The sequence below is a fragment of the Lycorma delicatula genome, chromosome 4, assembly GCF_047948215.1.
Source record: "Lycorma delicatula isolate Av1 chromosome 4, ASM4794821v1, whole genome shotgun sequence".
In the NCBI taxonomy this organism is placed as follows: domain Eukaryota; kingdom Metazoa; phylum Arthropoda; class Insecta; order Hemiptera; family Fulgoridae; genus Lycorma; species Lycorma delicatula.
Genome location: NC_134458.1, coordinates 12727120 through 12751625, shown reverse-complemented (window position 1 = coordinate 12751625; position 24506 = coordinate 12727120). Strand labels below are relative to the sequence as shown.

The following is a 24506-nucleotide window of genomic DNA, read 5'->3' as shown; positions in this document are numbered from 1 at the left end:
AGCATTGAAAAAGGCAAGGAAGGAAATATAGTAGGTAAATACGGGCTGGGCAAAAGGAATGAAAGAGGGGACAGACTTATAGAATTTTGCATAAAGTATAATTTAGTAATTGCCAACACCCAATTTAAAAATCATAATAGAAGAATATACACTTGGAAAAAGCCAGGCGATTCTGCAAGGAATCAGATAGATTATATCATGGTTAAGCAAAGATTTAGAATCAACAAGTTGACTGCAAAACTTACCCTTGAGCAGACATTGATAGCGACCATAATTTGGTGATAATGAAATGTAGATTGGGGTTTAAAAACCTGAAGAAAAGGTGTCAGATGAATCGGTGGAATTTAGAGAAGCTTGAGGAAGAGGAGGTAAAGAAGATTTTTGAGGAGGACAGCGCAAGAGGTCTGAGTAAAAAAGATAAGGTAGAAAATGTAGAAGAATGGGAGAATATTAAAAAGGAAATTATTAAATCAGCAGAAGTGAACTTAGGCGGAATGCAGAGAACTGGTAGAAAACCTTGGGTTTCAGACAATATATTGCAGCTGATGGATGAACGTAGAATATAAGAATGCTAGTGATGAAGAAAGTAAAAGGAACTATCAACAATTAAGAAATGCTATAAACAGGAAGTGCAAACTGGCAAAAGAAGAGTGGATTAATGAAAAGTGTTCAGAAGTGGAAAGAGAAATGAACATTGGTAAAATAGACGGAGCATACAGAAAAGTTAAGGAAAGTTTTGGGGTACATAAACTAAAATCTAATAATGTGTTAAACAAAGATGGTACACCTATATATAATACGAAAGGTAAAGTCGATAGATGGGTGGAATATACTGAAGAGTAATACGGAGGAAGTGAATTAGAAAATGGTGTTATAGAGGAAGAAGAGGAAGTTGACGAGGATGGAATGGGAGAAACAATACTGAGCTCTGAATTTAAGAGAGCATTAAAAGATTTAAATGGCAGAAAGGCTCCTGGAATAGACGGAATACCTGTAGAATTACTGCACAGTGCAGGTGAGGAAGTGATTGATAGATTATATAGACTGGTGTGTAATATTTATGAAAAAGGGGAAGTTCCATCAGACTTCAAAAAAAGTGTTAGTCATGATACCAAAGAAAACAGGGGCAGATAAATGTTAAGAATTCAGAACTATTAGTTTAACTAGTCATGCATCAAAAATCTTAACTACAATTCTGTACAGAAGAATTGAGAGGAGAGTGGAAGAAGTGTTAGGAGAAGACCAATTTGGTTTCAGGAAAAGTATAGGGACAAGGGAAGCAATTTTAGGCCTCAGATTAATAGTAGAAGGAAGATTAAAGAAAAACAAACCAACATACTTGGCGTTTATAGACCTAGAAAAGGCATTCAATAACGTTGACTGGAATAAAATGTTCAGCATTTATAAAAAAATTAGGGTTCAAATACAGAGATAGAAGAACAATTGCTAACATATACAGGAACCAAACAGCAACAGTAATAATTGAAGAACATAAGAGAGAAGGCGTAATAAGAAAGGGAGTCCGACAAGGATATTCCCTATCCCTGTTAGGTTTTAATCTTTACATGGAACTAGCAGTTAATGATGTTAAAGAACAATTTAGATTCGGAGTAACAGTACAAGGTGAAAAGATAAAGATGCTACGATTTGCTGATGATATAGTAATTCTAGCCGAGAGTAAAAAGGATTTAGAAGAAACAATGAATTGCATAGATGAAGTCCTACGCAAGAACTATCGCATGAAAATAAACAAGTACAAAACAAAAGTAATGAAATGTAGTAGAAACAACAAAGATGGACCAATGAATGTGAAGATAGGAGGAGAAAAGATTATGGAGGTAGAAGAATTTTGTTATTTGGGAAGTAGAATTACTAAAGATGGACAAAGCAGGAGCGATATAAAATGCCGAATAGCACAAGCGAAACGGGCCTTCAGTCCGAAATATAATTTGTTTACATCAAAAATTAATTTAAAATTTTTGAAAGTATGTTTGGAGTGTCGCTTTATATGGAAGTGAAACTTGGACAATCGGAGTATCTGAGAAGAAAAGATTAGAAGCTTTTGAAATGTGGTGCTATAGGAGAATGTTAAAAATCAGATGGGTGGATAAAGTGACAAATGAAGAGGTATTGCGGCAAATAGATGAAGAAAGAAGCATTTGGAAAAATATAGTTAAAAGAAGAGACAGACTTATAGGCCACATACCAAGGCACCCTGGAATAGTCACTTTCATATTGGAAGGACAGGTAGAATGGAAAAATTGTGTAGGCAGGCCACGTTTGGAATATGTAAAACAAATTGTTAGGGATGTAGGATGTAGGGGGTATACTGAAATGAAACGACTAGCATTAGATAGGGAATCTTGGAGAGCTGCATCAAACCGCGTCAAAAGGACTGCATTGACTGCGTCAAATGACTGAAGACAAAAAAAAACTATAACAAGACTTGTAAAATAGACCTGAGTAACAGATTCCTACCAATTAACAAGTAGTAGAAAATATAATAATGGAAGGAATCCAGAAACGGGCTAAACAAACCCTTTTAGTAAAGGTAACAGGTCCATTTAACAATCGCCCTTTGTAACACTACCCACTAACACACCTAAACAGATGTTGTTCTGTCAGAAGAGTTACTGGACCCAGGCCAGGAATGCATGGAAAACTAAGAGGGCTTGGTCAATCATTCTCACACTCAACTGGGGTTTGGTCCTGCAGGTAAAGAAGATAGGAGTATAAATACTCTGGAGAAGACCAGTTGACAATCAGTTTGCGAGATGTGAGTCTGTGAGGAGAGTACTACAATAGAGGAGTTATACGAGTTGAAAGCGAGAGTATTCTGCAAGGGGGGTCAGTGAAGAAGCGAATTTCTAGTGCAGTTCGACACAATTAATGTGATGTCAGAAGTAATTTCAGTACATGAAAACAAAAAATGGTTCAGTGAGTTACTGTTAAGATTATAAGTGAAAGAGATAATGTACTAAATTTCATTCATAAATTAAAAGGGTAGTTTTATTTGTGAATAACAAGGTGTTTGCAGTAAAAGAACTTTATACTTATCTTATCTATTGTACTACTGTTGTTAATACAAGACTAGTGGTTAAAAGTGTAAAGACTAGCGGCCATGCTAGTCTTTTGTCAATGGGACTGAATTCCACTTTTCAATATTTAACTACCTGTGAATAAATCCTGATGATTACTTTAAATTCTGTTTTGCATCATGTAATCACTGCCTATTTTATTATTGACTCCTACATGGATTTCAGAAAGGGTGAAGACATCACATTTTAAGTACCCTTAAAAATTCTACATTTCATATTTTATTACTGAAACTAGCAATGTTATTAAGTGACAATTTCAGAAGCACATTATTTCTATGTTTTCTTAGTTATTGGCAGATGAATGTTTCCTATTCTGTAGAGCCACAATCTGAAAATCCCTTTAATACTTCAGAAATATGCGTTTAATAACATTTGAGACACAAAAAAATATGACAGTTACCAACCACTGTCCACTGTGATATAATATTTTCTTCTATTAATCTCTGTACAAGGTCATTAATGAAGCATATCGTTCTTGTTTCAACTGAAAAATTCTTGTGTACATTAAAATTAGAGTTTTTAAGTTTAAATATATTCTTCAAAATCTGCAAGATATCATCATTTGGAATATAAGCAATTATGGACCTATTACCTGAACTCTTCACCAAAAAGTACGAGCACAGTTATTCACGAAAAAGATCATACCATTTAAGTAAAGTAAGTGGTCGGCACAGAAATCTCTTCCAACTTTTTTAAACATCATCACCAGAAAACTTTAAACTTATGAATACATTGTTTCTACATGACCACCTGTCCTCCAAATAAATAAATCTATTTTCTTCTTAAATTTCTCATTCTCATTCCTCAGTTTTTAACCTCGCTTGCAAGACTCAATTTTCTTCTAAAAACATTGGGTGGAATTTCTACAGCATCACTTTTGGTAGCCAAATTAGCTAATTTTTTATCTAATAATTCATAAGTTACTTATCATTGTTTACACTAACTCACTATGATATTATTTTGAGCATAATTTTCAGGTTTCTGAATTATGAAACTTATACGTGCATGTGAGCACATACATGTGTTAAAAGTACCCTTTAAAAAATGCAAACCCATGAATTAGCAATTTATAGTGTAAACTGTAATGACTGAATATATACCACAATAACATGTAATTAAGGTATATAATTGTGAATATATACACAGAATGGAAAAATTGTTTAAATTAAACTCACCTAATAAGGCTAAATACCTAATTAACAAAACAAAACAATGTATCAATAATGAGATTAAAACCTTTATCCCAATATTAAAATTTATAAATAAAGGAAAAGATATGTACAGTTGTAAAAATACTTTATGTTAAAAAATTGAATCGACAAAATATTAATTAACAAAACAACCCTATTGATGACAGATAATTTAATTTGATATTTAAACAATAATAAGAGAAAGTTACATATATAGTAAATGTAATAATCAGAACCATACTGCATAAATTACCTGATATTTAATCATTTTATGAGGACTAATTATTTTGAATGTTCTATTTTTTTTAAAAATGACTTATAAACTAACAAAAAGCAAGCAAAATTAACAGGTGCAACACACATGTGCAGACATACACACACACTCTCTCTCACCCCCTCTCTCTTTCACTCACACTCACTCTCTCGCGTCAATAACTGAAATTGTATAACATTATATTGAGACTATATAAAGAGTTACATATATTATAAAAAATTAATAGTCAATTACTGGAAATGATTTGATGGTCCATGTAATAGCATTTTGCTCAGGAGCATACTTGACACTTCCAACAGTCGTTTTAAATTTTGGTGAATCAGCGTCCGCAGGCACAGGAATTACCACTTCAACATTATTAGCAGTTGACCGCCGTTTGAATTGTGACTTTGCTTTAATCATATATTCCACTCTACTATGTACATGTCGCTCGATCACGGATTCAATCCAGATGAGTGGTTTCACCTATAATTATAAATCCAGATAACAAATTAAAACTCTGTAAAACAAACTACAAAATCTTTCAGATTAGTATACATTGCATATATAATTATAATTGCATATAGTACACATATAATATTAATGTCACCAGTAAAGAAATTTAATCCATTAAATAAAGTTACTGCAATATACTTTATTTTTTTCTTATAAACCAATAGTATATCAATATGATAACCTGAATTAGCATTTCCCACCGTAATACAAACTTCTTTTTTTAATAGATAATGCATGATAATACATTTCTCACAAAATCAACCACTTCAATAATTCTTCAAATAAATTATATTGAGACATTTCAGTTTTATGCTAATTAATTCTGACAAAATAATTAAATATAGTAAGCTGCAATTCAGATTACTTAAGTGTGGTCTTAATATTTTTCCACTTGTTTAAAAGTTTTTAACCTTTAAATAAAAGTTATCAAAAATTGAAAAAGTAACAAAAAATTATTCATTAAAATATAAATTTTCAAATAGTATGTATACTTACTGAAACTGTACTAAAAACATATAAAAAAAAAACTTTTAGAAACTATAAATGCAACTGTAGCTGTAGTTCTGATTTCAATTTCTGGCCAAACATATTAACCACTTCATTTAATATTCATTATATTACCAAAAGCCTTTAAATTTTATAGCATTTATTTTCAATGAAAATTGAGACTGAAGGAAAACGTAAGGAAGTTGATGTCAGTTATGTAATATTAACAAAAAACCAGAATTCTAGGAGCACCTCCACATAAAAAGCTGTAGTAAAAGTATTAATACAATAATATAAAAAAGAAATTGTAATAAGTACATGAAAAAAAAACTAACATTACTGATTCAATGCAGCTAAAAACACTTATGCAAATATCAAAGCTCTAAAAAAAAATATGTAAATGATAACTACTATCCCAAAAAAAATCTGTAGGATCAGGTTCGTAAGAATTTAATTAAAATTATGCTCAAAAATTTATCATTTTCAAAAGCAACAAAATCTGTTATCCTTACTAATTAATTGATGTTAACTGTTAATTGTGAATAACTTAAGACACTTTAAGCAACTAAAAATACCTAAGTTGCCTAAAAAAAAGCTTCATCAATGCTTGAAAAACAACAGTTTCTAACAGAGAGTTCCCATTAACATGATGAAAAGTGAAACAAATAAACTCTTGATGCAAATTGCCCTCATCAAAAAAAATAATTAAAAATCAGTTCAGGAAATGGAAAATTATTCAAAAGTGCTTTTAAACTAACTTACTTACATGTGTATTTAAACGGTATGACATCAGCTCAAATTCACCATCAGGCGGGATGAATGAAATTGTACGATCATTTTCAAACCTGATATAAAATTAAAAATCTATTACATACACAAATATGAACAAACACAAAGTACTATTTAACAAATATGTCTGAAATAAGGAAACAATAGCAAATAACTCACAACACAAAAGATTTTTATAGATTGCTATCATAAAGAATAAGATAATGAATGTGTGAATGAATAGTATATGAAGGGTCTAAGATGGGTAAGGGTATAGAATGATCATTGAAAAAAAAATTCAGGTGTAAAAATATCATACTCCTAGTAGGAGGGAAATCCAGAAAGTAAAAACCATTTTAGTTTTATAAAAATTTATTATATTTATTTTAACTTTAAAAAATGTATCAGTCTTCATTTTTAAGCTATTTTTTCACATAATCACCTCCAAGTAAGTTCAAGCAATTGTCAATCATGGTAATAGTTTTTGTAAGCTGCCGCCAGTCAATTAAGCCATTCACAAACAGCTGTCATGATGTCATCACTTTCATAGCAGTTCCTGCCAAGAAACTCCTTCAGTTTTGTAAACAGATGGAAATTACTTGGAGCAAGATCTGGAATGTACATTAGATTATCAAAAAAACCCATCCAAAACCATTGAGAAGTTTGTAACTTTTTTGCGGCAAGTGCATTGTCATGAAGCAAACATACTCTACAAGTCAAAAGACCACGCCATCGATTTTGAATTGTGCAATTAAGTTTCATAAAAATTGTTTAATAAGCGTTAGCATTATCATCTCTCCACAAGACATAAACTTGTACAGTAAGACACTGTGGTGATCCCAAAAAAATTGTGGCCATCTTTTTGCATTTTGAAAGTGTTAGTTTGAATTTTTTTGGCTTTGAAGACAATCTAGAATGATGCCACTTAAGTGACTGATGTTTACTCTCTGGTGTGTAATGAGAAACCCACATGTTTCATCACCAGTCACTATGTGATCCAGAATTTCATCGCCATCTCTTTGGTATCGCTTCAGGAATGACGGAGAGGTTTTTTTTTGTTTGTCATCATTCTTGGAACCCATTAAGCACAAACTTTACAGTAATTTAGATGAACAGTCACAATTTCATGTAATGCTACTGTGAACATAGAGGAAATTTATCACTAAGTTCACTAATGTGAAACATTGATTCTTTTTAACAAGTCTGTCAATCTGCTTTTTCAATAATAACAGTAGGGCGTCCACAGCATTGTTCATCATGAACACATGTTAACCCTGCTTTAAATCATGCATTGTCTTTATGTTTACTTCATTCATTACTGTCACCATATACAACTGTAATTTGACGATAAATTTCCACAGGACGAACACCTTGCAGATTCAAAAAACATATGACTGATAGTATCTCGCAGTCAGCAAGTTTTCAGTTTTTTATTCATTATAAACATATGCAAAATCACTAAAAGTAACAACAGAGCTAAAAGATTTCATACAGCACTAGCAGAAAAACTGAACTAGCTGGCCCTGACCCATTGTTGTGAGTGAAGCTGTGGGCATGTGATGCGCAAATGATTCTTACTTTCTGGATGACCATAGTACACTATACCACCTCATATAAAATCAGGTAGAAATAATGATTGTAGTCGAAGTTAAAAAGCTTTTATTAAAAGAACGATCATAGTCCATAAATATAATGGAATAATAATTAAGGTCCGCTCATTTAAAATGTAACATTACTGACCAAACAGATGCCAATGTCTTATAGTTGTACATTATTAATTTTCTTACTGAAAAATATGTTTTGTTTAAATTTATATATTAATTACTGTTTTTTTACTAATGAAACTAATTTTGTACAGAGTGTCATTTGTTACGGCTGACAAATTTAAAATCATAATTCAAATTCAAGTACAGAACAATCTAGATGAAAAGTACAGAGACTGATGAGAGTGAGAGAGTAATGGAGTGATGGTTAGTTTATACTGAGTCTTTATTTTATATATATCAGGAATCTTCATAATTATTATATGTTAGTTTTTTTTTAATGTTAACCTTCCAGTAATGTTCATAACTAGTAATGATGTGTACTGCAAAAGAAATTTTCATTTTATAGGTTTAACACAGATATTTTTTCAATTTACTAATTGTGCAGCAGTTCAATCTGACTGAACTGCTACACTTACAAACAAGCAGTCTGCAAAATAAAAAAAAAGCTCAGAGGAAGTTACATCTATGCTTAACTATTTTATTTATTAAAAAAAATGTAATTTTCTGGATCCTGTTGTGCGTAAATTCTACATATTGCGGGTCGGGTGCATAAGAAATAGAAATTCTACAATTGTTATGTATCTACATTACATTTACAGTCTAAAATAGTGTTTTGAAGAAGTCATTATGATCTTGCAGTAAGAGAATGCTACTATCTTGAATGTGATAAGTAAATGGGTCTCATCAATAAAAAAAAAAATCCATGGTGTCATACAGTTGTAAATGTCTGAAATAAATAATCATCATTAATTTGTATATTTGGCAGAAAAAAATTATTTTCAAAAGCTGGGGCAATCACTTAAGTCAAATGTATGAAAGAAAATTTCCGACTGCAATTGGAGCTGAAGATGCTTCAAGATTAAGATAATGTTGTGGTACACAGAGAAGTATACAGTAGTTATAATTAGAGACAATCAAAGAAGTAAAAGGGGAAAACTTTAGAAATGTGGACATCTATATGCTCTAGTAATAGATTTGTTACATTTCTTATATGCCGATTTACTACCATGTCAGCAGAAAAGTATGATATTCTTTAACATCTGAAGAAATTTCGTGGACCTCTGGCACAAGCTTTCTTTGGTATCTAATCTGTAGTATTAGGCCAATCATCACACTTTTTATATGCTGATCAACTACCAAGTTAAGCAGAAAAGTACGATAGTATTCAATATTTGAAGAGGATTTATGATCCCAAGGCTCAAGACTTCTTTTGTAACTTATCAGTAGCAGTTCACATCAGCCGTTAGTCAGATGATTTTTAAAAATTGTAATCAACATTTTTTAATATAAACTTTGGAATTTTGTTTTACAGCAGGAGCTTTAATCAGTTAATACTTAATCCTACTTCAATTTGGTTAAAGTTTGGTTTCAGTTTGTCAGTAAAACAAAAACAAAACTCATTCAACTTTGAAACCTGAAATTTTAGTTATCATTTTGATTTTTATATTTGTAATAAATTCTAATTTTACGATTATTTTTTATTGTAGTTTCACTAATTATATATGGTTGGCGTTACAGAGTAGAAATTGGCGAATGTTCAGATTGCATGATATTAAACATTACAGAAATGGAAACTTTCAAATTATTCTCTTGTGTATTTTGTGACCGAGATAGTACCCCTGACTCTTTCATATGGAATAAAGTAACAGTATAAAAAAATTACATACATCTTACAGAAAACAATTTTTGTAGGCTGTTAGAGATACATAATCCAAAATTGTTTATAAATTTTCTGCGGGACTTCATAGTACATAATTTTATATGTCGTATAATGTAAATATAGAATATATTATAATCTACATTAAGTATTTTATGCCAATATAAATAAGGTCTAAACTATTAATAATTTCATTAATTACAATAGAATTGTAGTTGCAATTGTTAATGAATAACAGAATATAGAACTCAATGTTGTGTCAGTATATAACAAATTACTCAAGCTGGCAAAATTATTAATACATCATCAGATTACAAAGTGCAAATAACAGTGAATACATTACCTAGAAAGACGAACACATTGATGAAATTTCACATCTTCCAGCTCAACAGATTTTGATTTACCCCGTCCAGTACTTTCAAATAATACTTTATCATTTAATCCTAATCGCAATTCTGGCATTCCTGACAAGTATACTCGCATTTTAATTGCACCTACAATTTCACTTCTTAACACATTACCATTTGCATTGGCCTGAAAAAAAAATACAAATTTATTAACTGATGAAATAAATATAAACAAATTTGAACAAGTTTAGAAGTAATTTTAATAATAAGAATACAGATTGTTTAATCCAGTATTACATAATATAATACAATGATATAACAAAAAAACACCAGATGTTTTACAAGTAATATTTCAGATTTTCTAGATACACAAAATAGATTTACATACGGAATCTGTATTAGCCAATTACTGGTGTAGCATATACTGTTAAAAAGTCAGTATGCTGTTTTTTAAATAAGCTGGTTTAGTTCACATCCTGGCTAAATAAAACTGTAATATACAGTTATTTCATACTAAAAATATAACTTAAAATGCACACTTTGATCTGTTGCTTACTAACTCAACGACATATAATCTTTAAGAAACAATAAATATATTTCACGTCTTATACTCATGGATTATGATAGGTCATCTTAACATTACAAGCTCACTGGCAAGTAAGAGCTTTTGACAGCATCAGAGAGGATTTCACATACAAAGACTATTCAAATAACTATTTACTGAAACAACAACTACTCCTCTTAGTTACTCCAAGGTTCTGTGTACCATAAAATACAATAAAATCAAATCTCAACTAATATTTTATCACTCGCATAAACTGGCTTCAGACATTATTTGCTATATGTATTTTTTCAAAGCAATTGTTTACTGCAGACATAAATGTAATACATACTTACTAGAAGATTTACAGATTCAATTACATCCAAAAATACTTCATTTTTTCTATATTTTATGCCTTCAGATCTCCATGAAACAGCATTAGTTACTGCCATTGGAATTCGTGGTTGAATCTCAAGTTTATGACCTTCTTGGGTAATATACCTAAATTAAACCATAAAATATACATTAGATAATACTAAAAAATTATTTTTTTTTAGTGCCACACGGTAAAATTTATTAAAAATCGATTAAAGTTTTAAACATTTATTTGATGTTTTATTTGAAACAAAATAACACAGAAAGAACAGTACAGTACACTTACAAGAACTGAATCTGCAACTAATAAGTTTCACAAATTTATAAAAATTCTAAGTAATAAGCTTTTAATTAAAATGTCAACTTGTATAAATAATAACAGAAATTAAAAAAGCGATTCACTAAAATCAATTTTATACTTAAAAAAATAAACTAATAAAACTACAGCTATTTTAAGGAAAAAAATAATGTTCCAGAACAGAAACAGCAAAAATAAAAATAACCTATCTTTGACAGAATACAAACAGCGCAAACATCATACCAACCCCTGCAACCATACTGAGCATTGATTGTCATTGGCTGTAAAGAAAGTACAATATCCTTTATATAATGAACACATAGTACACAAAGATATAGAACTGCCCTGTAATTTTTTAATAGAAATAAATAAAAATATATAACTGCTTATTTTATTAGATTTATGAATATAAATAGCAATATTTTCTGTTGGATAGTAAAGGAAAACAAAACACATCCACTACGGCAATTTTTGCATAAAAACAATAATTGATGCATGGCAAATAGTGGCAATAGCTTGGCAGTTAGTGACAAATGGTTTGATACTAAAATGTACAAGAATTTAAAAATAATAAAAACTAAACCAATTTTAGCATTACAACACTAATACATTTAAAAATATTTAAGACCTGATATGAATATTAGAAACAGTTCATAATATACGAAAAAATTATAACTTATAATAAAAAATTATAATCATAAGTTCTTTTCCGTTAATGATAAACATAATAATATCACTTACTCCTGTAATATTTTGCTATCTGTAGTCTGAGGATATCCAAAATCTATTAACTCGTCTAACAGTTCATAAATAACTACAAAATTATCCCTAATACTTTCTTCTTCTATTTCTTTGAAGTATTCAGTCATAACCTGAAAAAAGTTTATATCATATTAGTTAAAATTTCTAGAACAATAGTTGTATTTTTTATTTAATACATTACATCAAATAATTAATGACAACAAATCTAATTTTAAAATCTATAACAAAGAAAGTCTATAAAATAAAATGCAGAGCAATACTGAAAAGAAAAGATTCCATATACAAATAACAAACAGAAACTTCAAAAACCACATCCGGAACATTAAAATTCAAGAAAAAAGATCTAAGTCCACAGACCTCATTATGGAAAATAAACACATATTTTCAAACATAAAAATACATCAATGTTAGACAGAATAAACACAAATGAAATCCCTTGCACCTGAAAAAAAAACCATGCTAATAGAAATGTATACTTAATGAAAAATAGAAATTTTAACATGATAACTGGCTTAAGGAAATAACATAGAAAATTTAAAGTATAATATCAAATAACTGTACCGATGGCAATAGTTTCATTATCCACCAATTTACTATAATATGAGAAAAGTACATTTATTTAAATGATAGAATAGTAAACATACATCTTAAGAGTTTTGAAATTTTAAATAACATTTTTAATCACATTATTAACCTTTTTAGATCATGTAGCCATTAAACTGGCTATGTACGGCATCAGTTTTAAAACGCTGTTACAAAATCATTTTATATGGTATCTAAGTCGGTTATTTTGTTTTGTATTCACAAAGGAATCAGTTTTATTAGACAATTTGAACGACATTTAAACGATGTAAAATGTTTTATTTAGACTAGAAAGAATATGACCATTTTTTCTGAGAAATGTGCTTGTGTGTGTGTGACTTGTGTATTATAACTGCTATGAGGATTACAGATTTATTTATTATTTACAAAAATAGCTTATTATATTAGCAACATATCGAGGTATTGAAACACATAATAAATTATGTTATACAACACACAAAAAAAAGAAGGAATTTGTTATTATAAATACGTCACTTTTACTTGAGGTCTATAAATATCTTTTCTGACAAATGATATCGGTAAACATGTATCACATAACGATTCGTAATGAATAATGCCATACAGTAAAAATTGTTTTTTGTCAATCTGAATACCTTTTTCAGTGGTGGGGATTTTCATAAAGCGTAGTTTTCTGAATCTACTTTCACTTATACTAACATATGTTACTAATTTGTGATTTATGACACGGGTTTTTCATCATATTTTGCCCAATTTTCAACCGATTTGCTTGAAAGTATTATTTTTAAAATCAGCAAACTATGTTTCATAAACACAAAACAAACAAAAAATTTTGCTAATAAAAAACGAGGTAGAAATGCGCAAAAACAATTCTGCAATTAACTTATCGTAATTTTTGTACCGTTTCAATTTTTTTTTTGTTACAGGCATAAAAAATATCCAATCGTAATGGTTTTTTTTGTCAGAATCTGTTAAATCTCTTTAATATACTGTAATTTTATGAAATTTTTTCACAAGAGGGTAGCATAAGACTATGAAGGGAGGCAATCAGATACCAACATATTTTCCCGGAGCGCTAATCAACCGCAGATCATTGTGATGGGAAAAGGTTAAGCAACATTTCTGAGGAAACAGAACTCTATAATTAAAAAAAAGTCAACTATAAATAGGTCATGAAAAGTGTCACAAAATAAATTTAGCCAAGTGGCCCACAAGCCTTTCAACATTCTAGATGTGATCACTTGTGACATCATCCACAAAGTTGCATCAGCGGTTAACACTCAAATGTGAAGTATCCTTGCTGTTCAAACAGGTAGTTCAACACGCGACATGAGTAGGAAAGGTTGAGCTTGTGTTTAGGCTACACTATTTGGATATTTATTTGGTGTAACTTAATCGTTATATTATAGTTTGTTAGTTGAATACGACTTGGTTTATGGTTTTGTACTCGTTTTAGAGTTTCTGGAGTGTTTTACTTGTCTTTTTTTGGTAGTGTAGAAAATCTAGTTCGGTATGTAGTTTAGATTCCCTTTGTACTGCATACCCGATGTTGAAACCAATATTTCTACTGTTATGTTGTATATTTGTTTTTATTGTTTAGAGTTACTTCAGTTTCTGACATCTATTTATTTTTAAGTTAGCTGTTATTTTCTTTTTAACAACTGTTGTTGATAGTAACCATCTTTATTTGTACGTAGCCTGCTATTGACCAATAGTTTTTATGTGTTTATGTTTATAGTTTGTAAGCAAATATTGTTTTTGTTTATTTTGTGTTTAGTGTTAATTAATTACCACTGTTTAGGTTACTATTTTTGTTGTGTTATGATTTCAGAAATGTCTGAAACTGAAGTAAAAAGGGTAAGTCTAATCGGGCTAAACCTAGTGAAGAGATTACAGAAACAATTGAGGTTAGGCTCAACGGCTCTATCCATTTCTGGGGATTAGGGGTCGCGAGCAAGTGCTTCCAGTTCTTCGTGGGCTGGGAAGAGCACTGATCAATTAATGATTGAGAAATTTTCTGAAGGTAATGGGAGGACTGGAGGTTCGGTCCCATTAGTGCAGGCGTTTGAAGAGAAGTATAACTTCTTGAATCAATGTTTGGGGAACCCAAGAGGTGCTAAGTCTAATGTGCTAGGTAAGATCCTCCCTGAGATCAGGAAACTCATACTCATTGTTGAGGCCTTGGCTCATCAAGGCTATGAAAGATTGGCTACTAAGCCTGAGATGAGAGGTTATGAGGGAGATAGTTTCCGCCCCTCCCGTGGTTCCACAGGGTAAACGCTACGCGGAGGTTCTGAATGGGAGGCAGGAGGCTAGTCTGTCTCATAAGCAGCTAGAGGTTGTGTTCGTCAACCTAAAGGAGGGGGGGGCAACTATTAAAACAACTAAGGAGATGAAGGACGAGTTTCAGGCCATCCTTCGACATAAGAGGCAGAACCTGAGAATTCGTAATGTTAGAGACACAAAGAAGGGTTTAGTCGTCATTGCTGATGACAAAGAAACTGTAACTGTCATCTCTAACTCCTTTAAAGTCGGAAAGTCCGACATGAAAGTCGACCCTAAAGGCAAGAGGCATCCTTAAGTGATTGTTTATGACATAGATCGATGGCTGTCTGAGGAAGAATTAATGGCTCTCATTAGGGAGCAAAGATGGATGGCTACATTCAAGTCTGATGTCGATTATTATTTAAATCGGGTAGGCGCGAGGCAGACCGCTATTATGGGATATTTGAGGATAGTCCTAAACTTTTCGGCAAAGGGCAGGTTTTTTGTAGACTTCTTTTTGTGTAAGTTGAAGGAGTATTTAGATGTTCATCGCAGTTTTATGTGCTGCAGGTTTGGTCACAGGGCAAAGTTCTGTGAACATCCTGCAGTTTCTGCTCATTGTGGTGATGAAGGACACATGCGTGAGGAGTGTCCAAAGAAGTCGAAAGGTCCAACTTGTATTAATTGCAAACGTCTTCGAAAGGATCATAAGCACTCTGTAAACAGTAAAAATTGTGGGTATTATCAGAGCGCTCTCGATATGTACTATAATTCTATTTCATTAAATGATTAGGCTTAGTCAGTTGAATGCTAAGGGTGCTTAAATTGCTCAAGTTGAGTTTGAAGAGACTGCATTATGTAGAGGTTTAGATCTTGTTTTGTTACAGCATCCATATATTGTGTCGGGTGATCTGCCAGGTTTTTCTCGTTGGAAGAGGTTCCATTGTGGTTCTGAAAGCATGACCACTGTTTTGTGCAAAAGGGAACTTGATTGTGTCTTTATTCTACAGCTCTTGGATAATCATGATGTTGTTGTCTGTGTAGATGTTCAGAACTTGCATCTGTATGTTGTTAGTTCATATTTCCAGTACATAGATCCTGCTGATCACCTTGAGGTCTGGGATAAAATACTACAATTCTCTGGCACTGTTACAATCTTTATAGGTGCGGGTGGTGAATTAATAGAGGGCTTTTTGGCCCAGCATGATCTACAGGTATATAACATACCTGGTGAGTTGCCTACCTACGTAGGTATGGTAGATGTGTGTCGATTGTTTGGGAACGAACACTGATGTTACCGTTGGTAACATCGATGTTTATCCCTGCCAATCTTTGTAATTGGAAGTTAGTTGATTGCTCGAGCAATCGATTCATTGTCTATGAGATTGCTGGTGGCTTGAGAGAGTGCTACCGATGTAACGTTCCAGTTCAGCAGGGTCTTTTCCTGCACAGGCATGAAGACTAGAAGAAATTTATTGATTTACTTTACTCCGAATTTTGGTTTGGAGTCTGGATGTCTTTGATTTGGAAGATCTGGCAGTTGGTTCATCAGTGTCTTTTCTTGATGCCGCTGAGTGTTCAATTCCCCAAAGTTCCGATCGAGAGAGGATTGTGCCATGGCAAAATAGGGAGCTGTCCAGCATGAAGAGGGCGGTTTGTCATTTGCGGAGAACTTCTCAATGTGAGGGAGATCCGGAACAATGATCCGTCCTTGTTGCTGAATACAGGACACTGAGATGTCATTACTTTCATAAAGTCCGAACTGCGAAAAGGTACTCCTGGCATTCCTTTGTTCGGGAACAGTGATCCTTGGGGCATAGTATATAAGGTCTTGGGACATAAACGACGAAAGGACGTTCTTATGTCAGCTCTCTCGACCAGGTTTGGTGTAATTTCGGATACTTCTGAGATTTTACACAAATTATTACATGATTTATTGTCTGATGATAGTGAAGCTGGAGAGACAGCATACCATCTACAGGTTCAGCGAGAGGTCGCTCTTTTCCACGGGGATGAAGTGTCCTTGGAGATCACCGAGGCTGAGGTGCATCATGCTATCTGTAGTTTAGGTAGGAGTAAGGTCCCAGGTTTCTTGTTCGCTCACCCCGAGCGAACAAGAAACTCCACTGGGGTGAGTGTGAGTTGTCACATGTGTATTTAATAACAGTTGTTTGAAGGATACTTCCCTGTGTGTTGGAAGAATGGGATTGTGAAATTGTTGTTTAAGGGTGGTGAAAAGGATCCTGCTGTTAGTTCGTCGTATAGGCCTCTGACATTACTTCCAGTTATTGGGAAGGTCTTTGAAAAAATTCTGCATCTGCGTATAAATGAGAGGTTAATCTCACAGATTGTTGATGGAGAATCAGTGCAGGATGCCATACTCTGTGTAATGAGTGTGGTAACAATCACTGGGACAGAATATGTTGAAGATTTTCCTGGCCATTTCTGGAGCTTTTAATAGTCTATGGTGGCCTTCTGCTGTTTACAAACTCCAAAAAAGAGATGTACTGTAAGTGAATTGCAAGTATGCGAAGTTACTTCAGTCACTGGGATGTGCTGCTCTGCGAGGGTGGCCATGAGGTTGGTAAGACGCTGTCTAAGGGATATCCCCAGGACAGCGTGTTGGGTCCAATATTGTGTGTGGTGGAGTTTGATTCTCTCCTGTGGCTGAGGTTGCCCAGCGGGTGTTGCATTGTGGCTTATGCTGACAACGGGCTCCTGCTGGTCGAAGGAAGCTCACGGAGAAAGGTTGGACTCCAAGCCACTCAGGCTTGCAGGATACTTGAGCTGTAGGGGTCATCAACACAAGACGACGTTTAGCCCAGGAAAGACCACGATGATGCTTCTCAAAGGTCATTTGGCGATGAGTCAGCACGTCTGTGTTTTGATGGCAGGCCAGTGTGTAAAGTATGTTCAGGTTCAAAAGTACCTCAGGGTGTTTCTTGATGAGAAACTGCAATTTAAGATTTAAACTGCATAGATAGAGAGGGCCTGCAATGCCTTCTTTGGTACTCAATGTACGGTCAATCCTCATTGTGATCTTAACTTTAAGACCATGAGCATCCTGTATAAAGGTGTGTGCAAGGTTATTATGCTATACGCAGTACCTGTTTAGGTGGATAGGCTAAAATATAAAAGTTATCAGGACATATTATTAGGGCTCAATGCCTAATATTGTTAACGGTAACAGGTGGTTAACATACTATTTCACGGGAGGCAGTCTTGGTGATTGCAGGCATGAAACCGATAGACTTTACTGCGTCTGAGAAGCAGCAGTGATATGTTACTAAGAAGTCCAGTGAGTTGACTTCGGATAAAGTTCAAGAAATTGAACAACATGGCAATGCCTTGTGGCAGGCCAGATGGGATGAGACAGACGGTGGGTATTATATGCATGATCTCTCTCCAAATGTTGTTGATTTGTGGGACACCTCTTGGGTGCACCCTAATAAATATGTGATGCAATTTCTTTCCGACCATGGTGCTTTTAGGGACAGACTGCAGAAATTCGGTCTGGTAGATTCTAGGATGTGTCCTCAGTGTGGACAATTGGATAACACCTACCATTTTCTTTATGAGTGCTCGAAACACAAGTTAATGCTTACAGAGACCATCTGTCAGTTCGATCCTATCGGGTCGGTATTGGATCTGTGTAAACTGGAAGAGCCAGGCCGAATGGGCAATAGTGGAGAGTTTTGTAGTGTACTTAGCAAAGGAAAGGATTGCTGAGAGGATCTAGAGCTCTGCTTGGATTTCTCTTTTATTCTATTTTTGTTGATGTATTGTTTTATAAATTATGTTTTTGTTGTCATTCTTGTCCTTTGTTTTGTTTCAATGTTACTGTGTATTTAATTTTACGTGTGATATTTTAATATTGTGTGTTGTGTTGAACTTACTTTTACCTTCTATGGATAGGTAGTTCAATTCCTTTATTAGTTTGTTTGTTAGTTAGTTAGTTCCAGTCTTGCCTAAGACTTGGTAAGATGTGTTTTGTTTTGAGTTCATTAACTAGTAGTAAAATGATGGGAATGTCACTCATAGCATTTGCATCACTGGCATCCAGGCCGAGGCGGACTGGAATATGTCAAAAGCCAAGGTTTCGAAGATGACCTCCAGTAAAGCCCATAAGGGCTTGGAAGGGAGAGAGTGGCAAAGGGTGTCTTCCTCTACGGGTCAGGATGTTCAAACATGTGTAAGATTGGCAACAATGACAAACAGAAGTAACGCCTGGAAAAATGCAAATTTATTATTTCTTTCCGATCCTTGGAACGAATATATGTCAGACTTCATATTTTACTTCATTCTAAGGTAGGAAAAATCTGAGATGACATAAAAGTATTCAATTATTACTGGTCTAAGATTAGAAAGCACAAACACAAAAATAGACGAAGTTGTACCTGGCTGTCTAAAATAGAGTTGGCACTGCTAAAAGCACATTGGAAGGATGGCGTACAATGACAGGCAATCATAGGTAGTGAGAAGCCGGTTGCCGGCTTCTCACTAGCAATCTATCCCCAGCCTTTGTGTCAATCGAGTTTTCTAGACTAGTAATGCCAATGTGTTTTAAATATATAAATTAAGCACAAAATTCAGTTTATGAATACTTCAAGATTATAAAACTTTGAAGCCCTCAATATTCATACCGCAACAGGTTTCCTACTTTATTCATCATAGATTAAACAATCATAAAGCTTATGTGAATTTTTCACTGGAAGAATCTGTTATTAATGTTGTTTACAGTTAACCATTACTGAAGCTCACAACATAGAAATTCCTTAAACTTGAACAGAATAACTGAATACCAACTAATACTATACTCAGAAGCACCATACTCCTCAATATGAATTGATTAACTTTAAAAATTATACTTCAATACTCCATATGTTTTTAACTTAGTTTGACCAAACACAGTAATTACAGTTGAAATAGAAAAGAAGCCTACATATTTTTAGTAAAAAAAAAAACAGTAATCTGCAACATTTTTTTACAGCTTTTAAATAACAATGAATAAAATAAATGAAATAGAAGCAGAGAAGTCTATACAGTTAATCTCTGAAATGAATAAAAATTAATGCAGGTATGACAAATTGTTTTTTAACCCTATCTATAAAATTTAGACAAAATGAGTAATATCAACTGCAACATAACTCATTCATTTTACAGCCAAGAAATAACCAAAGAGAATGCAATAACTTTACAGAAAATATTTTCTTAAACTGTAACAATTTCTAACAATGACAAGAGCAATGTTTAAAACTGCTGTTAACAATTATATTTTTTTTTAAATTGAAAATGATCAACAATCAAGAATAAAAATAGTCAGACCAAAAATCTCATTAGTCTAAGAAAAGTTATAAACTTAAAGTCTGAAGAGCATGCTCTAACAACATGTCTAAGTTTTTCATCCAGTACTTCATAACATTATAGACATACAATAAATGCAATACAAATAAAGTAAAATTTACCTGTACAATTTTATGCAAAAAAACAAATACTAAGGCGATATTAGCATTTTTCTTTGTTGTAGAAACTATGTAAAGATTATTGTACTTAATATAAGAAAATGTACATTCACTTGTTTGAACCATAGGAGTGAGCATTCCCTCCTCTTCTTTTTCCATTAACAGAGGCATAAATTTTTCAATAACCCCAAGATCTATATCCCCTCTGTAATTTCTAGATATAAGTACCTGCAATTAAAACATGAAAAAATTACTTTTATATTAATTGTAAAAGGAAAACAGAGATTAAACCAGTCAGTTGTATAAATAATTATTAACTACCCTAATTATAACTGTAATGTTAACCCTTCGTAGACAGAAACCCATGATGGACTACCTGTACTTACGCTGGAGAGCGGAAACCCATATATGAGTCTCTGAATGTGACCGGCTATTTATCTTCATGTTTCACATATTAATTCCAAGAGATGGCAGAAGATGTTCTTTCAATTACTTTGAGATGGGAATTCCTGATATAATGTGATTGGTTACCATTTTACTTCAGTTATCAGATGAGTTCAATGACCGTGCATTATTTTTTAGTGTTTTTTTGCTCGTTTTTAGGTAATTTGTTTATAAACGGTTCCTTCCAAAACTTAATTTTTGGCTTGATTCGTTTAAATTCAAACAAAATTTTCAAGACAAAAATTCAGAAGGAAATAAATAAAAATATTTATATTATTATTATAATAAAAGTATTATACTATTCCCTGCATAGGTGCACTAATTCTTCAAAATTGCTGTTTTTATATTGCCATCAACGTTACTACTGTACTATTATTATTCAATGTCTTTTATATAAAAAGAACTCAATGTAAAACATAACCAAATTCATCACCTACAGTTTGCAAATTCTAGTGTGCTCAGTGAGACTTGTGCCATTTTTGCATAAGCTTTTTCTCACGAGATAATTAGTGTTCCTTAACCAGATTGGTGGCAGAATTCAGCAAAAACACAATGTATATGTCGTTTTTATACATGAATGCATGTTTTAAGTTACATTAAATAGTTTTTGCATGAACTTTTTCTTTGAAAATGTTTTCTGCCTTCAGCCATAAAACATCACCACCCGTGAAGGGTTAAAATACTACGGTGTATTATACAAAAGAAGTCTTACTTTCTAAAGAAAGCAAATTTTGTTTAACAGTTATGGTGTATAGTTAATAGAGTCTATTGTTAAAATTTGATATATAGCATTCAAATCAATAGAATGATACAACCATCTTAACAATAAGATAAAGTAAAGCTGTAAAATTAATTCACCTTTTCCAGTCTAGACAGCAAACAGAAAAAGGTTTTTAAATAAAAAAAATTAAAAACAAAAAAGTTACAATAAGCATTACCTTTCCCTTGACATCTAAAATATATATAGCTGATGCAGACATGATGAAAATTATCAACACAGTATAGATCACAATTTATTTTAATACAAGATCTGAAACAACAGTAATTTATAGTTATTTAGTATATAAAGATTTCTGTAAGAAAATTAAGTTAAGAAATTTAAATTACGGTCAATCCATTTGAAGTGACCCAAGGGTGGTTACTTGACCAATTAAAAAAAAAATTTTAACTTCCCACTTGTTTTCTACATGTCTCAGGACCTTAAAACTATTTTCTTTTTATTTTATATTTAAGCAGTTTACCTGTGGCAGACATTTTTGTTACAGTGTGCACACCTATTTTTGTGATTGTAAGGGTTTATGGAAAAGTCATAACTAAAAAACTATTGGTCCTGGAGCAATGGAACAAAAAGCAATTTAATCATATTTTCTTTCATAAGGTAAAAGATTGGTACAGTGGTTTATTTACCTATCTCTCTCTTCTTTCTATGTGAAAATTACCAATAAAGTTGAACATGAAGAACAGTGAAATTTCACTTGTGATAATTTTTTTTAAGAAGCAGGAATGGCATGCATAGTTTGAATTATTTTTTTATATGTAGGTATATGTTAATATTTTTACCATAAAAAATATTAATCGTGATATACTTACCCCTAAATTTTTATGAAATTTTGAAAACGTTTTTAAACAAATTCTAATTTTGGCTTCAAATAACTCTGATGGGGCTGGTGATAAAAATCTGAAATTTGCACAACTTGCAGTGTTTTTATAGATTTTTGGCAAATAAAAAGATTTTTTGTATATTGTACTAATAAAAAGTTATAACCTCTCAAAAACATTGAAAACCTGTTAAAAGCGATACCATTATGACTCACTAAACAAGTGCTCCAAGGGGGTTTCTTGTCTTCTTGCCAATTTAGTATTTTTATACTTATTACTATAGTTGAAATAGACTTGTTTGAAACATTTAACTGCAGTGTTCACGTTATAACGGGTGCTTGAAGTCATTTCCAGTCGTCAGGAAAATTCATGTTGCAACATGCTCATTTAAGCTTGTTGCATCATTCAGCTTTACAATTACAGACTGGTCAGTCTGACATTAGTCATTGACCTGTTCACATGTCTACCGAGTTTCTCTAATTTCATCCTGTGTTTGGAAGTGTTTATTAAATAAATAAATTTTTACTTAATATCTTATTTATAAATTTTAAAGTCAGTTAAATTTTTACATTATTTTCAAGTAATTTCACATAACAAAATCAAAGCACAATTTTACATAGGAATTTATGTGAATGAAGAGTGTCATAAAACAGTGTATGGTACAGATACAGATAAAGATTGATTGTGTCAAAGTGCATAAGTAAAAGCGCCTTGTTCTGATAAACTTAAATGAATTGTCTGTTTCCTTTAAAATTGAAAACTCTGAGGAAAAAATTGGAAGATCAAAGTTCTGCGAACTCCATCCAAAATTGTGTATCTTGGCTGGTGCATCCGACTCATACAGTTTGTGTCTGCCTCCACCACCAGAACATCAAACTCATGATTGATGGTCCTAAACTTAATGTTGATTATAATGACTTAGTAGACATCTTTGTTTGTGACAAGGATAATTACAGCTGTATGATGAATGTGTGCACCAAATGTCCAGGTAAGCAAGCAGTGTTTCACAAGCTCAACTTTTCCAAAGAGTATGATGTGTTGCCAGATACAATAATGTAAAAATAGTGGATAACAGCTAATAGGACAGAGATGATTACTGTTCTTCAAGCCAAAGATGAGTTTTTTGAATCATTAGTGGGAAAAATTGAAAAAGCTGAAAACTCACCATTTCTTGTCAAAATCTCAAGCTGTTTTTCAAGAAGAAAAAATCTGAAACAGGTGAAGAAGAATGTTTGGCATTGGCAGACTTTGCAGAAAACTTTTCAGTTCTTGTACAAGATGAGATACAAAGCTTCCATTGGGTCAACAGCCAAGCCACACATCACCCTTTTGCGTTCTATTTCAAGGAAAATGATGTCTTACAACACAAAAGTGTCTGTATTTTATATAACTTGAAGCATGATACAGCAACATTTTATTGCTTTGAAAGAATTTTACAGAATATATCAAGGGAGTATATCAGAACATTAAAAAAAACTCATATATTTTAATGATGGCGCTTAAAGTCAGTATAAAATTAAAAAGAATTTTGCTAATTTGTGCAGTCACAAAAAAGACTTTGACCTTGAAGCGGAATGGCACTTCTTTGGATCACTCCATGGGGAAAATGCCTGTGATGATGTGGGAGAAACAACAAAATAAGAGGTGACAAAGGCAAACCTACAAAGGCCATTAAACAGTCAGATACTAAAAGTTGATGAAATGAATTCATTTTGTAATCACAAGCTGAAAAACATAAAGTATTTTTTAAGTTGTTGATACTAGAAGCTACCATAATTATGTTCCTGTGTCAGAAGGTATTGTAAGATGTTACTTTACTTCAGACTCTAAGGACTATGAAGACCATCCTGTGTCAAGTATTGTACCAATTTCAGTTAAGGAAAAAGACTATTGTTTGTGTGTATGATGATCAGTGGTGGGTAGAAGAAGTGGTAGATGTAAGCCTCAAAAAAGACGATGTTGTGCAGGTTCATTTTTTCCACCTAGATGGACCACATACATCATTTCAAAAGTCTCAATGACAAAGTGTGGGTACCAATCTGCTAAGTCCTAAGAAAGTTGACTTCACTTGAACTAACAGTGATGAATCATTCTCATACAACTTCAAGAGAATTATCA

General features: G+C 32.6%; 1 protein-coding gene across 2 annotated transcripts in view; it reads right to left on the bottom strand.

Moving 5' to 3' along the window:
• Positions 1 to 24506, bottom strand: part of AP-1mu (adaptor protein complex 1, mu subunit) — a 40881-nt gene that overhangs the window by 13800 nt on the left and 2575 nt on the right. For both annotated transcript variants that reach the window (XM_075362341.1, XM_075362340.1), the window contains exons 2-8: positions 21728 to 21819; positions 20349 to 20573; positions 12037 to 12167; positions 10979 to 11123; positions 10078 to 10268; positions 6310 to 6388; positions 4797 to 5027 (exon numbers count right to left, since the gene is read on the bottom strand). In XM_075362341.1, coding sequence (XP_075218456.1) covers positions 4797 to 5027; positions 6310 to 6388; positions 10078 to 10268; positions 10979 to 11123; positions 12037 to 12167; positions 20349 to 20573; positions 21728 to 21769 — 1044 coding nt within the window. In that variant the 5' untranslated portion in view covers positions 21770 to 21819. The remainder of the gene's footprint in view (positions 1 to 4796; positions 5028 to 6309; positions 6389 to 10077; positions 10269 to 10978; positions 11124 to 12036; positions 12168 to 20348; positions 20574 to 21727; positions 21820 to 24506) is intronic.